This window comes from Centropristis striata, chromosome 19 (genome assembly GCF_030273125.1).
Source record: "Centropristis striata isolate RG_2023a ecotype Rhode Island chromosome 19, C.striata_1.0, whole genome shotgun sequence".
NCBI classification, from domain to species: Eukaryota; Metazoa; Chordata; class Actinopteri; order Perciformes; family Serranidae; genus Centropristis; species Centropristis striata.
Window position 1 is genome coordinate 35,172,261 of NC_081535.1, and position 20,606 is coordinate 35,192,866.

The following is a 20,606-nucleotide window of genomic DNA, read 5'->3' on the forward strand; positions in this document are numbered from 1 at the left end:
TGTATCTTTATTTTTAACATAAAATGGAAGTTTGCATTGAAATAAAAAATGTTGCAAATGTGTAAAAACTAAATCAATCCCTTACCCTTTTTACATTTCTTCAGACGCTGAAGGGGAAAAGCAAGAGCAGCCACGACCTCCTGAAGGACGATCCCAGACTGAGCTCTGTTCCAGCAGTTAATAAGTACGTATGATGACTCGTTTAATAATAATAATTAGACAACGAGCGTCTTCTCCTGCATTTGTAATCCTCCTCCCTGTTGTTTACCTTCTCCCCTGAAAGGAAAAAGAAGAAAGGGACACCAGGAGACCCAGCTGAGGTAAGTCAGACACTGTGAAGATGAAAAACAAAGTTTACAGAGTCACTTTTCTCTGACTGTAAATCTGTTTTGTGTTCTGTGGTTCAGGAAGACGATGCGGCCGAGGACGACGTGGACGATGATGACGTGGATTCAGATGATGAGATGGACTCAGAGGAGAAACAGAGGATGAGAGAACTCATCAGTAACAAGTTAAAGAAAGACAAAGTCTCAGAGAAAAGCACGGAGCCTGGAGAGGAGGAGCGAGAGAAAAAGAGCAGCCGCAGGTAAAACTGACCCGTCTCACCTGAATATCTACTGTATCCAACAGATCCAGTAGATATTTCATAGTGGTGTCAACAATAATCGATTCGGCGATGCATCTCAATGCGGGGCATGCACGATTCAGCATCGATGCAGCAAAGTGCCATAATCGATTATGTTTATTTCCTGACCTCCAGTGGAAAGTTGTGGGGCCAGGGTGGGAATCTCACACTCTGGCCTTGATGCCCTGTGAAAAAATGTTCAATTTACGGCCCAGGTGGCCTTTGCTCCCCTGTCAAAGTTCCAGTAAACACAACGCTAACCCGACCCACTCCCCGTCCTTCAGACATGTGCATCAACACATGGCTCATTTGAATATTCTAATGAGCCATGTCGTTAGCCTTATAGCATATTTGCCTAAGTCATATTTGAGCATTTTCGGAAAACAAGAAAAAAAACGATCACATCACACTGGTCTTTGTTTGGAATGAACACAGAGTACTTCTGCTCACTGAACGCTTTTCCCGAAAATATGAACAGGTTCACTGCAAAAACTCAAAATCTAACCAAGAATACTTATCTTATATCTTATCAAAATGTCTTATTTCTAGTCAAAACAAATCTCTCTACACTAAAAACTAAAAAGTGTTTTGCTAGCGTTTACATCACTTCATCATACCTTGTCGCAGAAATGAAAAGTGTTCTGATAGGCTGAGAACATATGCAATAAGGCAGAAAGATGCAGCAGTGGTAGTAGAGTAAAGTTAGGCAGAAATCACAATTTGGCCAAAAAATGACTTGGGCAATTATGCTATGAGGCTAACGATGTGTTGATGCAGCACAGGTAAGCTAGCGGGACAAGCTGTTTTGATATGTTGTGACTGAAGTATGTGGTAGTATTTGACAGAACTTAATATTTACGTTTTTATAGAAAGTACTATTGATAGGTAATTACCATTGTATTAGCCTATTTAAAGTCGACTCCTTAACGTTACATTTTTGCATCATGAAAACTAGCGATAGCTAGCTAGTTGGGATAGCGCTAACGTCTTCCCTACCTCAGGAACAAGGGCTCTACATTTAGCTGATGTAGATTTCACCTCAGCAGGTTCCTTTTTATGGCAGGAGGAGGCATTTCTCTTTCCTTACTCTTAGATGAACTCAGGCAGGAGATTCATTTTGCCATCTTTTCAAAATATAGCCAATAAAATCTATTGTTATTAGGCCTATCTGACTGCTTGTATTGCCTCATGACTGACGAAAAATGTCCCTTGTTGTGTGCAGTAGAATTGTGATGCATCGTAGAATCGAATTGAATGGAATCGTTACCTGGTGAATCGTAATCGAATCGAATTGTGAGGGCAGTGCCAATGCACACCCCTATTGTATAGTAAGATCTACTCACAGCTTCAGCTCTTCACAAAATCCTTGTGCCACTTGTAATATAGTTTAACAACCAGGTGGGGGAGCTGTTGTACTGTGTCATTTAGAGAAGAAAAACGATGAACCACTGTGAGCAACACTTTTCTGTTTAATGAATACAGTCAGATGAGAAGAAACCATCCAAACTCTTTTTTCCTGACAAGCAAAGTGTTTTGTAAATCCACAAAAAGAAAGAGCACATGGGCTTTATACACTACTGGTCAAAAGTTTTAGAACACACCAACTTTTCCAGAATTTAATTGAAAATGATGCAGTTTAATGTCTCAGTGTACTCGGAAATTAATGCACATTTGCAACATTTAAAATTCTTTATTGAGCATGATAGTGTTTTGAAAGTAAAAAAAAGATTCAAAATCACATTTTATGTTGGACTAAAGGACTAAAAAAAGACACAAAATGACCAAAAAAAGACACCAAAAGACACAAAATGACAAAAAAAAGACACAAATTGACCAAAAAAGACAAAAAAAGACAAAAAATGACTTAAAAAAGACACAAAAAGACACAAAATTACTTACAAAGACATGAAAAGAATTCAAAAATGGACAAAATAGCCCAAGACTCCATAGAGTTAAAATTCTTTATTGAGCATGATAGTGTTTTGAAAGTTTAAAAAAAAGATTCAAAATCACACTTTATGTTGGACTAAAGGACTAAAAAAAGACACAAAATGACCCAAAAAAGACACAAAATGACAAAAAAAAGACACAAAATGACTTACAAAGACATGAAAAGAATTCATAAATGGACAAAATAGCCCAAGACTCCATAGAGTTAAGTTGTTAACCCATTTCTTGTTCCCTGAAAAAGGCCTACTTGTATAATTCTGAAATGTACATTATTTTCCAGTTTTGGTTAAGCTTACCTTTTTTTATTTACCTCTGGCAGTTCACCACTTACCTTTGGACCCTTTCAAGCTGTTCATTTGACTTGAACTGCTTGAATTTCAATAAAAAACTGGAAAAATTGGGCTGTTCTAAAACTTTTGACCGGTAGTGTACATACTTATAATTTGTATTTCCAACACTAATATGGGGCTGCAGCTAATGTCCATTAATCTAACTAAGTATTTCCCTGATTAACTGATTAGGAATGTAAAGAAATAGCAAAAATATTACGTCTTCAAATGTTCAAAACCCAAAGTACTCCATTTACTGCAACATGTAAAGCAACAGGGAGTGTTTGGCTCTTTTGTTTGGCAAATAACTTAATGGATGAATCAGTTATCATTTCAGCTCAACATTGAGTTATTCTTGGAATATGATGACCTCAAGAGCCGAGCCAGAAGAGATGAGAACGATTCAACTAATTTATAGACTCTCCTCCAACCTTACAGACTAAAAACAATAATTAGGATGTATTAATTATTGCTTCTCTGCAGCAGCAAATCCCTTCAGAACAGTCAGCTTTTGTTCTGCTGGTGTCTGTGGTTTCTAAGGTCATGGTTGGATTTCCAAAGAGGTTTGACCCTTTTAAAGCAGGTGTTATTCGCTCAAATCAAGCACATTTTGCTGTTTTCAAGCGGTCAAATTGTAAAATTCAGATTCAAAAACCTTCAGAGAAGGTGTTCGAAATAATTGATATGATAGACATATTTATATACACTACTGGTCAAAAGTTTTAGAACACACCAACTTTTCCAGAATTGAATTGAAAATGATGCAGTTTAATGTCTCAGTGTACTCTGAAATTAATGCACATTTGCAACATTTAAAATTCTTTATTGAGCATGATAGTGTTTTGGAAGTAAAAAAAAGATTCAAAATCACATTTTATGTTGGACTAAAGGACTAAAAAAAGCCACAAAATGACAAAAAAAGACACCAAAAGACACAAAATGACTAAAAAAAGACACAAAATGACAAAAAAGACACAAAATGACCAAAAAAAGACACTAAATGACTTACAAAGACATGAAAAGAATTCAAAAATGGACAAAATAGCCCAAGACTCCATAGAGTTAAGTTGTTAACCCATTTCTTGTTCCCTGAAAAAGGCCTACTTGTATAATTCTGAAATGTACATTATTTTCCAGTTTTGGTTAAGCTTACCTTTTTTTATTTACCTCTGGCAGTTCACCACTTACCTTTGGACCCTTTCAAGCTGTTCATTTGACTTGAACTGCTTGAATTTCAATAAAAAAACTGGAAAAATTGGGGTGTTCTAAAACTTTTGACCAGTAGTGTATGTGTGTGTGCTGTCACGTTAAAGGGATACTCCGCTGTTTTAGCATCGCACTTTAACCCATTTAAGGTGTTAAAGCATTACAGCATTTCTACCATTAAAACTGGGGGCGCTGTTGTGTTATTCTACAATTAAAGCTGGGAAAGTGGATACGCCGTTTTGTAGTATTTGTAGTTTTTTCCACTTATTTTCGGTCTCTTGGTCAATGAAATGCATCAGAATGCATGACAGAAAATGACCAAAAAAGATACAAATTGACTAAAAAAAGACACAAAATGACAAAAAAAAGACACAAAATGACTAAAAAAGACACAAAAGACACAACATGGCCAAAAAAGACACAGAATGACCAAAAAAAGGCACAAAATGACCAAAAAAAGACACAAAATGACCAAAAATAGACACAAAATGACTTAAAAAAGACACAACATGACCAAAAAAGACACAAAATGACCAAAAAAAGACACAAAATTACTAAAAAAAAGGCACAAAATTACCAAAAAAAGACACAAAATGAGAATACATGTGGGAGTGTCGCAATGCATCATGGGACTTTTCCAGAACTGAAATCATGGTGAAGACGACTATAGCGGAGGGAGCTCAGATATAACAGCTATAAGCTCTCAAATACTTTTAGAATTTAATTTCTATCTGCTACAGAGGCTGAAAAGTCTATTATTTAGGAGGAAAAGTGACACTTCTGATGAATTTACAGAAAAACTTCAGGTTTTAGGGGCTTATTTTAAAATTAAAAGAGGTTTTACAGGCATTTTTTACAGGCGTTTTAGGCCTAAATGGGTTAAAGATGAGGCACAAATCCAACATTTTTTAATAGTCAAGCTACCGTCAGTAGTACTTGATGTGTGAAGTCGGTTGAGTGCTCCTTTAAGAACGATTTTAAAATGTCTAGACGTGTCTAAAAAAAGTTCTCCTATCTGATTCTCCTACTTGGCCCCTAAAATGGTGTAAATAATTGCAGCACTTTCACCTTGAACAGCATTTAATTACAGAAAAATTTGATTTGAAAGCATGATTTCATGAATATGGGGCTCTTGAACATAGCTTTGATTATTTTCACTGTTGATTTATCTGCCATTTACTCTCTCGATTCTTTGTTTGGTCTATAAAATGTCAGAAAATGGTGAAAAGTGCTAGCCAATGTCTTTGAATTTCTTCTTTTGTTGGTCCAAACTCCCAAAGATTTCAGTTTAATATGATATAAAACAGAGAAAAGCAACTTTTTTTGCATGAAAATTTACTTTAACCATGAATCAATTCTCAAAACAGTTGGCGATACCTCAGTGTCTCCCCAGTTCTCTCCTGTCCTACTGTCATTGAAAGCCTCATATCTTCCAGCTCACACACATCCACTCACACACCAAGAAACACACACATATCTGAGCAATAAATTCTTTATTGAGCATGATAGTTTTTTGAAAGTTAAAAAAAAAGATTCGAAATCACATTTTATGTTGGACTAAAGGACTAAAAAAAGACACAAAATGACTAAAAAAAGACACAAAATGACATAAAAAGACACCAAAAGACACAAAATGACAAAAAAAGACACAAAATTACCAAAAAAAGACACAAAATTACCAAAAAAAGACACAAAATTACCAAAAAAAGACACAAAATGACAAAAAAAGACACAAAATGACCAAAAAAAGACACAAAATGACAAAAAAAGTATCTTTGAATTTCTTCTTTTGTCAGTCCAAAATCCCAAAGATTTCAGTTTAATATGATATAAAACAGAGAAAAGCAGTAAATCTCTATATTCGAGAGCCTTTTTTTTGCATGAAAATTTACTTTAACCATGAATCAATTCCCAGTTCTCTCCTGTCCTACTGTCATTGAAAGCCACATATCTTCCAGCTCACACACACACCAAGAAACACACACATATCTGAGCTGCAGCCCACTGGACCAACATCAGTGGAGCTGCTATTTGAAACAGGAATGTTGGCACTCAAACCAAATTACTAACTGCGCTGAAGTCGAAGCAAACAGTGTGTGTGTGTGAGCCAACGGTGTGTGTGTGTGTGTGTGTGTGTGTGTGTGTGTGAAGGTGATGGTGTGTGAGACAACATTAGTATGAAAATGACCCGACAGAGAGATTATTTATCTTTCATCTCTCCTCTTAACAGGTAGCCCTCAACACACACTGTAAAAAAAAAAAAAACAGTTGTTTTTACGGTAAAAAACTGTGTTGCCAGAACGTTACCGTAATAAATACACTGTAAAAAATGTAAAAACTGTAGATTTTACGGTGAAAAACTGCTAAACCATGACAGTAAAAGACCGTAAAATGATAAATGAGTTAATTCAGTTTCAGTAACAATTAAACACTGTTAATGTATATATCAGCCAGAACAGTATTTTTACAGGTTTTAAATTAAAAAAAAAAGAAACATTACTCTATTACTGTAAAATACATTGGCACCCTGTTTGTAACAAAAAGCATCAGTGTAATTTTGCATTTATTTTTTGTAAAAATACTTTTTCTCACTGTTAAATGTACTAAACACCATATCTCTAACAGAAATATACTGTAATATTTAATGGTAAAATCTTTAATTTATGCGGAAGTATTTTCCTGTCAATTATATGTCAAATCTTTTGATGGAAAAACCTTTAATTTATACGGTAAAAAATGGAATAAATGCAATCTTAAACGTGAAATCAACAGTGTTAATATCTTTTTACCGTAATATTAGAAAAAAGTTGCACCTTACACTGTAAAAAAAAAAAAAAACTGGCAGCTGTGGTTGCCAGAACGTTACCGTAATAAATAATGTGCAACTTTCTCTCCTCTTAACACACTGTTAAAAATGTCTGTAGATTTTACGGTGAAAAACTGCTAAACCATGACAGTAATAGACGTAAAATGATAAATTAGTTAATTCAGTTTCAGTAACAATGAAACACCCTAAATGTATATATCAGCCAAAACAGTATTTTTTCCTTTTTGGGGGGGGGGGGGGGAAATACATTACTTCACTGTAAAATACACTGGCACAGTGAATATAAAAAAATATGCTAACATATTTACAAGCCATCACTGTAATTTTTAGCATTTATTTTTTGTAAAAACACATTTTCACACTGTTAAATGTACTAAACACTATATCCCTAACAGAAATATACTGTAATATTTAATGGTAAAATCTTTAATCTATGCAGCATTTATAAAATATTTTCTTGTCAATCATATCTGCCATATGACAAACAGCGTTTCTTTTAATGGAAAAACGTTTTATTTATTTTATTTTTTTTCTATTTTGAGTGATTCCGTGGCTATTCCACGGATTTTGAGTTAAGCGAATCCGTGGCTATTTCACAGATTCCTGTGAGACCAGGTTGGTTCAAAAGTAAAAATAATCAAGCTGATCTTTTGTGTAAAAACACAACTTTAGTAAATAAGGATTATATTAATTATAGATTAATCTGCCAATAAAAAATGAATTAAATTTGGTGAGAAAAAATCTCAGAAAATAGTGAAAAAAAATCAGTTTTCCAGAGGCCCAGTTAACAAATGAAGTCGTCTAAAACAGGCTGTGAATAAAAGAATGGACCTCATGTCTCAACTTCTATCAACTGTATAAAAGTGAAACCAAAATATCTTAAATACGGCTGCTGCCATCTTGCCAGTTTGTATGTTGGAATAGCCACGGGATATGACTGGCATTAACTTGCATTGTAGCCAAATCCGTGTCAGTTTCACGGAAATTTGAGCGATTCCGTGGCTATTCCACGGATTCCTGTGAGACCATGTTGCATTTTTTACAGTGCACATAATCAGCATACCCTTCTCTCATTAGTACTAATGGGATAAAGAGCGGGCCTCCACTCAGTGTGTGTGTGTGTGTGTGTGTGTGTGTGTGTGTGTGTGTGTGAGTGTGTGTGTGCTCTGACTGACAGCCAGCCCAATGCAGGCAGACTGTAGTATATTAAACACAAGCGCAGATTGTTTTGCTACAAGAACTGTAACCCAACACAGTGGTTTGTCTTGGCAGCGGATCAAAGAGCAGGCTGGTAGGTACAGTGTTGGTCCGGGACAAAGGGGGCATTGTTGCAGGGTGAGCCCGCTCTCCCACCGCTGAGCTGCTTTCAGCTTTCAGCTGCACAACCAGGAACACACACTGGTATCTAGTCAGTCACCTGGGGAAACAAGCATGGAGGATGTTAAAAGCAGCCTCTTTTTTTCTCAGATCTGTCTGAGTTTACTGCTGCAGGACGTCAACACTCCAGCGTGTGATGTGTTTAACCCTTTGATGCACAACATATAAAAACCTTCTAATGCACAACAGTATTCATTATATCCTACGGAAGCCCTGAACCGCAAGTGAAGAAATTTTTTTTGAGATGTTATCTTGTTATTACGAGATCATATCTCGTTATTTCAAGATAATATCTCATTATTTCAAGATAATACACATATGTAAAAAAAAAATAAGAATTAAAAAAAAAAAATCTTCCAAAATTTTTTTTTTCTTCAGATATTATCTCATTATTTCGAGATAATATTATAATAATATAATTATTATAATATAATAATAATATAATAATAATAATAGATAATAGATAATAATAAATCTATAATAAATTAAATAATAATAATAATAGATAATATCTCGTTATTTCGAGATAACACACCTATGTAAAAAAAACAAAAAAACATTTTTTTTAAAAACATTTTTTTTTTTTTACATAGGTGTGTTATCTCGAAATAACGAGATATTATCTCGTAATTACGAGATATGATCTCGAAATAATGAGATAATATCTGAAGAAAAAATGTTCTTCACTTGCGGTACAGGGCTTCCGTAAATGTGCATTTTCCTCTCATACTTTATGAAGAAAAATAGTTTTTGTATTATTACATCAAGTTTACACTCATGGGTCTAAAATGACCTTGTGCATTAAAAGCGGAGTGATATACAAAAAGTGATACACTGAATTATCAATTTGAGTATATGTGTAACTATTTCTGTCTTATTTTGAAGGTTTAACTTTTAAAGAGTTGTTAGAAACACCAGATTACATTGGAAAATCACATATTTTAACATTTGAGACTTATTAGAGCCACCAAATAATAATTTCCATTGGAAAAACACCAATTTAACAAAATAGGATCGTTAAAATTTGTGTCTTCTTCTTTGTCAGGTTTTAAATTGGTGATTGGTGAATTGGTGACAACATATAAACACCTTCTAATGCACAACATGGGTCAAAAATGACCTTGTGCAACAGAAGCGTAGTGATAAAAAATACTTTTTTATTCAAAAAGTAAGAAATGAAAACAAAAAATTAGGATGTATAATGATCAAAAGCAAGGAGGAAAACCTGCAATACTGAAAGACGAAATTAATTTATTGCAAAGATAGAGAATATAAGGACTGGTGTCTGCAGCACCTCAGTGTTTGGGGGGAAATTTACAACACTGATTGTGCACTGTAACAAATTGCTGTAAGAAAACAGCAATATTGTGACAGTAACATACTGTTTTCCATTAAAAAAGGTATTATACTGCAGAAAACAATGCATTCTGGGGAATATTTGTAGGGAGCTTGCCATTTCCCATAAAATATATGATATACACTACTGGTCAAAAGTTTTAGAACACACCAACTGAAATGTAAAGATGAGTCACGATCAATCAAAACGGCTGCTATTTCTACAGCAGCAAATACCTTCAGAACAGCTAGCTTTTGTTCTGCTGGTGTCTGTGGTAAGGTCACGGTTGGATTTCCAAAGAGGTTTGACCCTTTTAAAGCAGGTGTTATTCGCTCAAATCAAGCACATTTTGCAGTTTTCAAACGGTCAAATTGTAAAATTCAGATTCAAAAACCTTCAGAGAAGGTCTTCGAAATAATTTATATGATAGACATATTTATGTATATGTGACACTATCAAATATTATCATCAGTATGTGTGTGTGCTGTCACGTTAAAGGGATACTGGGATGCAGTTTTAGCATCGCACTTTAACCCATTTAAGGCGGGAAAGCGTTACCGCATTTCTTTTTTTTTCTTTCTTTTTTTTTCAAAACTTTATTTATTGATTTTTTTCACAAAAAGTAGGACACGATGAACACAACAAATACAAATACAAATACTTGAGTTAATAAAAAATAAAATAAAATAAATGTATTAATTAATAAATAATAGTAATAAATAAATCAAATTAAATCATATTAATGAATAAATTAAATAAATTAAATATTAAAAAAAAATGGAGAGGAAATAAATAAATAACAATAAAACAGTACTACACAATCATAATAATCATGAAGTATACATAATTAAAATTAATTAATTAATTAATTAAATAACAACAATAATAATAATAATGAAATAAAATTGAATTGACAGTTTAAGGCAGAGTTAGCATTACCGCATTTCTACCATTAAAACTGGGCGCTGTTGTGTTATTCTACTATTAAAGCTGGGAAAGAGGATACGTTGTTTTGTAGTATTTGTAGTTTTTCCCACTTATTTTCGGTGTCTTGGTCAATGAAATGCATCAGAATCATGATCAGAATACACGTGGGAGTGTTGCAATGCATCATGGGACTTTTCCAGAACTTATAAATCATGGTGGAAGACGACTATAGCGGAGGGAGCTCAGATATAACAGCTATAAGCTGTTATAAGCTGTTATATCTGTTATATCTCTGCAGATATAACCGTTATAAGCTGTTATAAGCTGTTATATGTGCAGAGTTTGTGTGGACGTGCTGTGTAGTTTGCTGTTGTTGGTGTTGCTGGTGAAGCTTCGTGTCACAGTTTGACTCTTCTTTTATGTTGCTATTGATCAAGTCTGTTTTTTTTACGCTGTGTTTGAAGTAGGCCTCTTTAGGGGGCTTGCTTTATAAAAGACACTAGTGAATGAAGTCCCAACAGCAGTGTATGTGGTAGTCGCCACTTTTGTTAAACCCGACGGGGCATGACTGGGGAAGCAAAACGCTTCCATATGGCGGTGGGACGCAGTGTGGGCTGTTCCGCCAGCAGGCCTGGCTCCCTCTGCTGTCTCTGCTAATCGCCCTTCAGCTGCTGCCGGCTGAAGATAACACTACGGCACTTCCTGTTATTTATATCACTTGTTATCACGTACTTATATACGGCGTATACTGTATTTGACAGCAGGTTTTTAACTCTTTAGCAGAGTCCTGAAAAGTCCGGGTGGCATCGGGATTATTAAATCACCCACATGATGTCACTTTACAGTATGTCATTAAAATAATTACTAAGAAACTGTGGCAGAAGTTGTTTGTGTGTGTGTGTTCAAAAGAACCTGGTCTCACAGGAATCCGTGAAATTTTTTTTTTAATTGAAATTCAAGCAGTTCAAGTCAAATGAACAGCTTGAAAGGTTACAAAGGTAAGTTAGGTAAATAAAAAAAAGGTAAGGTTAACCAAAACTGACCATACAAAAATGACTAGAAAAGACACAAAATTACCAAAAAAAAAGACACAAAATGACCCAAAAAAAAGACACAAAATGACTAGAAAAAGACACAAAATGACCAAAAAAGACACAAAATGACTAAAAAAGACAAAATGACAAAAAAAAGACACAAAATGACAAAAAAAAGACACAAAATGACTAGAAAAAGACACAAAATGACCAAAAAAGACACAAAATGACTAAAAAAGACAAAATGACAAAAAAAAGACACAAAATGACTAAAAAAAGACACAAAATGACTAGAAAAAGACACAAAATGACCAAAAAAGACACAAAATGACTAAAAAAGACAAAATTACCCAAAAAAGACACAAAATGAATAAAAAAGACACAAAATGACCAAAAAAAGGACACAAAATGACCAAAAAAAAAAGACACAAAATGACCAAAAAAAAAGACACAAAATGACCAAAAAAAGACACAAAATGACTAAAAAAGACAAAATGACCAAAAAAAGACACAAAATGACAAAAAAAAGACACAAAGTGAATAAAAAAGACACAAAATGACTAGAAAAGACACAAAATGACCAAAAAAAAGACACAAAATTACAAAAAAAAGACACAAAATGACTAGAAAAGACACAAAATGACCAAAAAAAAAGGACACAAAATGACCAAAAAAAAAGACACAAAATGACCAAAAAAAAAGACACAAAATGACCAAAAAAAGACACAAAATGACTAAAAAAGACAAAATGACCAAAAAAAGACACAAAATGACAAAAAAAAAGACACAAAGTGAATAAAAAAGACACAAAATGACTAGAAAAGACACAAAATTACAAAAAAAAGACACAAAATTACAAAAAAAAAAGACACAAAATGACTAGAAAAAGACACAAAACGACCAAAAAAGACACAAAATTACCAAAAAAAAGACACAAAATGACTTTAAAAAAAAGACACAAAATGAATAAAAAAGACACAAAATGACCAGCAGAACGCCACTTGGACTGTGATCAATGTCAACATTTGACAATGTGCACATTTACTTTAAAAATAAAAGAATGGACGTCATGTCTCAACTTCTATCAACTGTATAAAAGTGAAACCAAAATATCCTAAATACGGCTGCTGCCATCTTGAGATTTTGACCTAATTTGCAACCAGAGCCTGACCAATCACGAGTACATTACAGCTGTCAATCATGACGACACAGCCCATTTTATAGCATTAAATTACCAAACTTATCAGAAAAATGACACTTGAACAAACATCAGCATGTTAAGAACAGCTTAAACTGACAGAAACCATCTTTGGGGAACCTTTATTTGACCTCTACTTTGTTTTTTTAGTTTGGCTCATGTCCCATTCACTAACATGGAGGGGGCGGGGCTTATTACCTGTGCCATATATACCCTATTACCTTTACCCGCCACCAGGAGGCGATTAAGTTGTTTTGGAGCTGTCATGTCGTTGTTTGGTGTCAAAGGCCTGTAGCGCTTCAAAAAAAATCAGTTTGTGTTTTTTTCTGGCATAGTAATGTGTCTTAAATAGAGCTTCCACTAACTGTTTATAATTATAAACAGCAATGATTCCACCACAGACTGAGATGTGGCCTCTGGATCACATTAAGGCTCCAAGAATCCTAAAACTGAGCTGCTTCATGAATCAGAGCTCGTTTGGTAAAAGACAACAAAAGGATTTCTTCAGTTTTTGGTTGAAGAAAAAAAAAAGACAAAAACAATTTATCGTCCAAATAGTTTATACCAATTAATTTATTTACTCAGTCTGTAACAAACCACTTTTTGGTTTTGTGAAATGCTGTTTTTTCTCTTTTTGTCCACTAGAGGGCAGCTTGTGTTTGTTTTATGGGTTAAATCCTAAAAAGTGTGTTTAAAATACATTCTAACATGATTTGGGTATAAAAATATTATTCATGATTTAAGTTCATGGTAAAAATGCAATTCATCTGTTTTTTATGTGCCTATTGTTCGTTTTTGAGTTAATGTTAGTAATGGGCTTTTGTTTTGAAGGATCGCTAACTCTCTTCCTACTTCCTGGCGGTATTGTGTCTCGCGGTAAAACCAAAACCAAGGTACGAGCTGCCGGTAAAGGCAGTAAAAGCTAAAGTAAATAAAGTAAACAAAAGGAAAATAAAGCTGTGACGGTAACACAAGAATAAAACCGAGGAGGCACAAGGTGTTTAGTGTTTAATGTTTGTGGTCATATTTATTTTTGTGTTGGAAAGCTATGCTAAGCTAACTTTGCGTACCTGCTGTTGTTGTGTATTGCCTTGTGTAAACAGTAGTGGGAACGGAATGTAACTGTATTTTCTTTATTTTCTGTACTACACTGTAAAAAAAAAAAACTGTTGTTTTTACGGTAAAAAAACTGGCAGCTGTGGTTGCAAGAACGTTACCGTAATAAATACGGTGCAACTTTTTTCTAATATTACGGTAAAAAGATATTGACACTGTTGATTTCACGTTTAAGATTGCATTTATTCCATTTTTTACCATATAAATAAAAGGTTTTTCCATCAAAAGATTTGACATATAATTGACAAGAAAATACTTCATAAATGCCGCATAAATTAAATATTTTACCATTAAATATTACAGTATATTTCTGTTAGAGATATGGTGTTTAGTACATTTAACAGTGAGAAAAAGTATTTTTACATAAATAAATGCAAAAATTACAGTGATGCTTTTAGTTACAAACAGGGTGCCAATGTATTTACAGTAATAGAGTAATGTTTCTTTTTTTAATTTAAAACCTGTAAAATACTGTTTTGGCTGATTTATACATTTACAGTTTTTAATTGTTACTGAAACTGAATTAACTCATTTATCATTTTACGGTCTTTTACTGTCATGGTTTAGCAGTTTTTCACCGTAAAAATTTACAGACAGTTTTTACAGTGTACAGTTCTCATGTTGGTTTCACGTTGGTTTCACTTTGATTTACAGATTTAATAAGGAGCTTGTATGGAGATAAACATTGTGAAAACCATCTTTCGGAGGGTTTGCTACACAGTCGACTAGTTGACTAATCGCTGCAGTTCTCCTGTTTCTTGATTTGATCTTGTGCCACATTGCTCTTTAACTAAGCAGTCCTCCAGCCTGGTGGAAAGTGTGACATAAACGGGACATCAGACACTAATTATCCTCCCCGAGTGGCCGAACCCGGACGCTGCGTCTCGCTCTATTAATCGGCTGCACCTGTCTCTTGTCATTGGTCATAACCCAACGCGTTCTCAGGGAAAAGGTTGCCCAGATCAAGAAAGCATTCGCCGCTTCTGTTGTGCAGAAAACTGCTTGAGATAATCCAGTTCTTGGCAGAGCGGTTGTGTATGTTTTGGAACTGCCAGGTTTACACATCTCTGGCCCACTGTAGCATGTCTGCCTGCCCCGTATGGGGCACTCGCTCGCTGGAAACACTTCCAGACAGCCATGCATGTCTAGGACCGGGGGGGAGGGGGGGTAAAAACCAGCAGAACGCTGCTTGGACTGGGATCAATGTCAACATTTGACAATCTGCACATTTACTTTTTATTGTACTCTAAAAAGCAAGTAAAATACACTACCGGTCAAAAGTTTTAGAACAGCACAATTTTTTTATTTATTTATTATTTTTTTATTGAAATTCAAGCAGTTGGTAAGGTTAACCAAAAATGACCATACAAAAATGACTAGAAAAGACACAAAATGACCAAAAAAAAAGGCACAAAATTACTAGAAAGACACAAAATGACCACAAAAAACACAAAATGACCAAAAAAAGACACAAAATGACTAGAAAAGACACAAAATGACTAAAAAAATGACACAAAATGAATAAAAAAGACACAAAATGACCAAGAAAGAAGACACAAAATGACTATAAAAGACACAAAATTACCAAAGAAAAGACACAAAATGACTAGAAAAGACACAAAATTACCAAAGAAAAGACACAAAATGACTAGAAAAAGACACAAAATTACCAAAAAAAAGACACAAAATGACTAAAAAAGATTTTTTTGAATTCTTTTCATGTCTTTTTAAGTCATTTTGTGTCTTTTGGTGTCTTTTTTGTCATTTTGTGTCTTTTTTTGGTCATTTTGTGTCTTTTTTTAGTCCTTTAGTCCAACATAAAATATGCTTTTGAATCTTTTTTTTTTTTTAACTTTCAAAACACTATCATGCTCAATCAAGAATTTTAAATGTTGCAAATGTGCATTCATTTCAGAGTACACTGAGACATTAAACTGCATCATTTTCACTAAAATTCTGGAAAAGGATTAGAGAATTCTCGACGAAAAGATGGAATTCTCTCACATACTTTCTTCCATCATAGCTAACTAACAATAGCACAGATAAAACCTCTCTAAAAGAGGAACCTTGGTCCGCTGCATGGGTAATGTGTTGGTCTAGATCACTCTGCAAAGTCATGCAAATTCCTGTGTTGAGGTTGGATTCCTCCACTCCAGCTCACAGTTCTCCTTGGCTCTGGACCAAGCCATGGAGTGCCCCCTGAGGGGAGTTCACCCAGCCATCTTGTTATTCTAGCACATTCATCCACATCACTTGCTCAGTCCTTAGACTGGTCTGGGTCCACCATAGCGGGGAGAAGCTGCTGCTGCTGCTGCCATCCTCGGGTGTTAAATTTTACATTTAAATATACATTTGACTTGTTGCACACACAATGTGGCTAGAAAAGACACTAAAGTACCCAAAAAAAGACACAAAATGACAAAAAAAAGACACAAAAGGACAAAAAAAAGACACAAAATGACTAAAAAAGACAAAATGACCAAAAAAAGACACAAAATGACTAAAAAAAAAGACACAAAATGAATAAAAAAGACACAAAATGACTAAAAAAGACAAAATGACCAAAAAAAGACACAAAATGACTAAAAAAAAGACACAAAATTACCAAAAAAAGACACAAAATGACTAGAAAAAGACACAAAATGACCAAAAAAAGACATAAAATTACAAAAAAAGACACAAAATTACAAAAAAAGACACAAAATGACTAGAAAAAGACACAAAACGACCAAAAAAGACACAAAATGACTTAAAAAGACACAAAATTACCAAAAAAAGACACAAAATGACTAGAAAAGACACAAAATTACCAAAAAAAAGACACAAAATGACAATAAAAGACACAAAATGACTAGAAAAAGACACAAAATGACCAAAAAAGACACAAAAAAGAATAAAAAAGCATGCATTTTAACTTAGTTTGACTTTATCAGGAGTTACATTTCTCAAAAGTCACTTGAAGGCTGGAAAAATGAGAATACAGAGAAATCCAAAAAAGGCAAATATGCCTGCTTGTACATTTTGGAAAACGGCTGAATTTCTGATGAACCATACAGTCATCACTATTATTACTATTTTTAACCCTTTAATGCACAACATGGGTCAAAAATGACCCGCATTCATTTCCCATGTTATTTATTGCTAGCTGTGTGTTTCTGTGCTCTATCTTTTAATATCAACTTATTTTATGATTGAACATTGTAAATATTCTTTAAATATCTTGTTTTTGATAACAAAAGATCATTATTTTCGTTTTGCTTCTCATAATTCATAAAGAAAAAAAGTTTTTGTATTATTACATAGCTAACTACTTGGCTAAGTAGCTTGCTAAGCTAACTACTTAGCCTAGAAGTTAGCTAAGTAGCTAGCTTAGCAAGCTACTTAGCTAAATACTTAGCAAAGAAGTTAGCTTAACAAGCTACTTAGCTAAAAAATGGATATGGCTCATTTTTCAACCATGTTGTGTATTAGAAGAGTAGTGACAGAAAAGGGGATTTTATTCAAAAATGAATAAAGGAAAACATAAAAATTAGGATGTATGATGATCAAAAACAAACTAATTGAGGAAAACCTGGAATACTGAACGATGAATTATTGCAAAGATATAGAACATAAAAACTGTCGGGTCACTTTAGACCATGGGTCTCAAACTCAAATTACCCGGGGGCCGCTGGAGGCAGTATCAAAATGACCAAAAAAAGACACAAAATTACTAAAAAAATTTTTTTTAAAACACACAAAATTTCCAAAAAAGCCCACAAAATGACAAAAAAGACACAAAATGACTGAAAAAGACACAAAATTACTTACAAAAGACACAAAATGACAAAAAATACACATAATTAGCAAAAAAGACACACAATTATTTTTAAAAAAGACACAAAATGACCAAAAGAGACACAAAATTATTTTAAAATGACACAAAATGAGACAAAAAAAGACACAAAATGACCAAAAGACACAAAATTACTAAAAAAGACAAAATTACCCCAAAAAAGACACAATTATTAAAAGACAACACACAATTATTTGAAAAAGACACAAAATTACCTAAAAAACGCAACCAAAGGGACCTTCCACACACAACACAGTAAAGTGCCATTCATATAAAACTCACATTAAACTTTCATATCAAGACGGGGGCCACAAAATATCATCACAAGGGCCACAATTGGCCCGCGGGCCGCCAGTTTGAGACCCCTGCTTTAGACCCATGTTGTGCATCAAAGGGTTATAGGTGTGGCTGCTTTGAGTGACAGGTGGTGTGTTTCAGCAGCCAGGTTTCATTCGGCTCCACCTCTTAGCCAATTTTCTGGATTATCCGTGAGTAATCAGAGTGGAGGATCTGGCGTTGGCGTGAGCCACCCACTGAGGAACCTATGATGACTTCACAAAGACCAGGTCTAGGTTTTATATAGCCCATGGTGAATAGTAACACCTGAACCATTAAAAAGGAGGAAGGAAGAAGAGGATCTGGAGGAGTTTGTGGAGCGTGCCGTCGCCATCTCCATCCATCCAACACCACTCTCCTTCTGCCAGCAGGAGACAAACTCTGATTCCTCTCATTTAAAAAACACACGGCAGAGACAGAAGAGCCACTCGTCACACACACTGGACTTCAACTGCTTGAATTTCAATAAAAAAATGGAAAAATTGGGGTGTTGACCGGTAGTGTATTTGCTTGCTTTTTAGGGTACAATAAAAAGTAAATGTGCACATTGTCAAATGTTGACATTGATCACAGTCCAAGTGGCGTTCTGCTGGTCATTTTGTGTCTTTTTTATTCATTTTGTGTCTTTTTTTTAGTCATTTTGTGTCTTTTTTATTCATTTTGTGTCTTTTTTTTAGTCATTTTGTGTCTTTTTTTGGTCATTTTGTGTCTTTTTTAGTCATTTTGTGTCTTTTGGTCGTTTTGTGTCTTTTTCTAGTCATTTTGTCTTTTTTTTTTGGTAATTTTGTGTCTTTTCTAGTCATTTTGTGACTTTTTTTTGGTCATTTTGTCTTTTTTTGTCATTTTGTGTCTTTTTTTGGTCATTTTGTGTCATTTAAAAACCATACGGCAGAGCAGAGACAGAAAAGCCACTCAGATGTTGTCATCAAATAATAAACAGACCTAAATAGACCAAAGCTAGATCCATTATGGAGTCTTTTTGTGGATCCTGGGTGTACGCTGCAGCTGCCAGCTACTGTCACTCCTTCACAAAACTGAGAAAAAGTGAAACCCAGAGAGCTGTGGATGATTAACTTTTCATAAAGAAAGCATATGAGGTGATTGGCAGTAGACCAAGAACTCTCTCATGATTCAGAACCTTGCATTTAATACTCCGGTGTCTGGCAGGAGTCTGAGGCTGACACAGGAATTCAACAACCTTAAAAATAGTACAGTGATGACTGTATGGTTCATCAGAAATTCAGCCCTTTTCCAAAATGTACAAGCAGGCATATTTGCCTTTTTTGGATTTCTCTGAATTCTCATTTTTCCAGCCTTCAAGTGACTTTTGAGAAATCTAACTCCTTTTTTTTGGTAATTTTGTGTCTTTTCTAGTCATTTTGTGTTTTTTTTTGGTCATTTTGTCTTAACCCTTTGATGCACAACATGGGTCTAAAGTGACCCGACAGAGTTTTTATGTTTTATATCTTTGCAATAATTCATCATTCAGTATTCCAGGTTTTCCTCAATTAGTTTGTTTTTGATCATCATACATCCTAATTTTTATGTTTTCCTTTATTCATTTTTGAATAAAATCCCTTTTTCTGTCACTACTCTTCTAATACACAACATGGTTGAAAAATGAGCCATATCCATTTTTTAGCTGAGTAGCTTGTTAAGCTAACTTCTTTGCTAAGTATTTAGCTAAGTAGCTTGCTAAGCTAGCTACTTAGCTAACTTCTTGGCTAAGTAGTTAGCTTAGCAAGCTACTTAGCCAAGTAGTTAGCTATGTAATAATACAAAAACTTTTTTTCTTTATGAATTATGAGAAGCAAAACGAAAATAATGATCTTTTGTTATCAAAAACAAGATATTTAAAGAATATTTAGAATGTTCAATCATAAAATAAGTTGATATTAAAAGATAGAGCACAGAAACACACAGCAAGCAATAAATAACATGGGAAATGAATGCGGGTCATTTTTGACCCATGTTGTGCATCAAAGGGTTAATTATGCATAACTGTATGTCTTAATATAATACAAACGTAAGTTATTTCAAAATTCACAGTCCTCACAGTCGTCATAAACCTGTAAATCGGCTACAGAGACCAAAAAACATTTTTGTTTCAGGCTGTAAATATGTTTTTTTTTCTGCTCCTATAAATATTGACTTGTCCTAGTGGCCATTCAATGAACTGCAGCTTTTGGTTCTTAAGCGTTGGTTTAATTTTTCAGCCCTGGAGGTTTCTGTTTGCTATTGAACTTGAACCTTAGTTCAGAATGTTTACTGCACCAGCTGTTCATTATTTAATACCAACATTTGTGTGTGTCAAGTTCTTAGTAGCTCAATTTGCACCATGAAAAATAATTAACTTTAGTTAAGTTTAGTAACAAGTAGCGTTGAGTAACATTTCCATCTTGGCTAATGCAAAAGTTGGCATAAAGGTGGCCTGGTTGTTGAAACGCATGCGTTTATAATTTAAACGTAAGTTATTTCAAAATTCATGCCAGCTACAGAGACCAAAATTA

At 34.2% G+C, this 20,606-nt stretch overlaps 1 protein-coding gene across 1 annotated transcript in view; it reads left to right on the forward strand.

Annotated features, from left to right (window-relative positions):
- Positions 1 to 20,606, forward strand: part of cwc27 (CWC27 spliceosome associated cyclophilin) — a 79,181-nt gene that overhangs the window by 19,159 nt on the left and 39,416 nt on the right. The window contains exons 8-10 of the mRNA XM_059358047.1: positions 105 to 184; positions 284 to 320; positions 408 to 586. Coding sequence (XP_059214030.1) covers positions 105 to 184; positions 284 to 320; positions 408 to 586 — 296 coding nt within the window. The remainder of the gene's footprint in view (positions 1 to 104; positions 185 to 283; positions 321 to 407; positions 587 to 20,606) is intronic.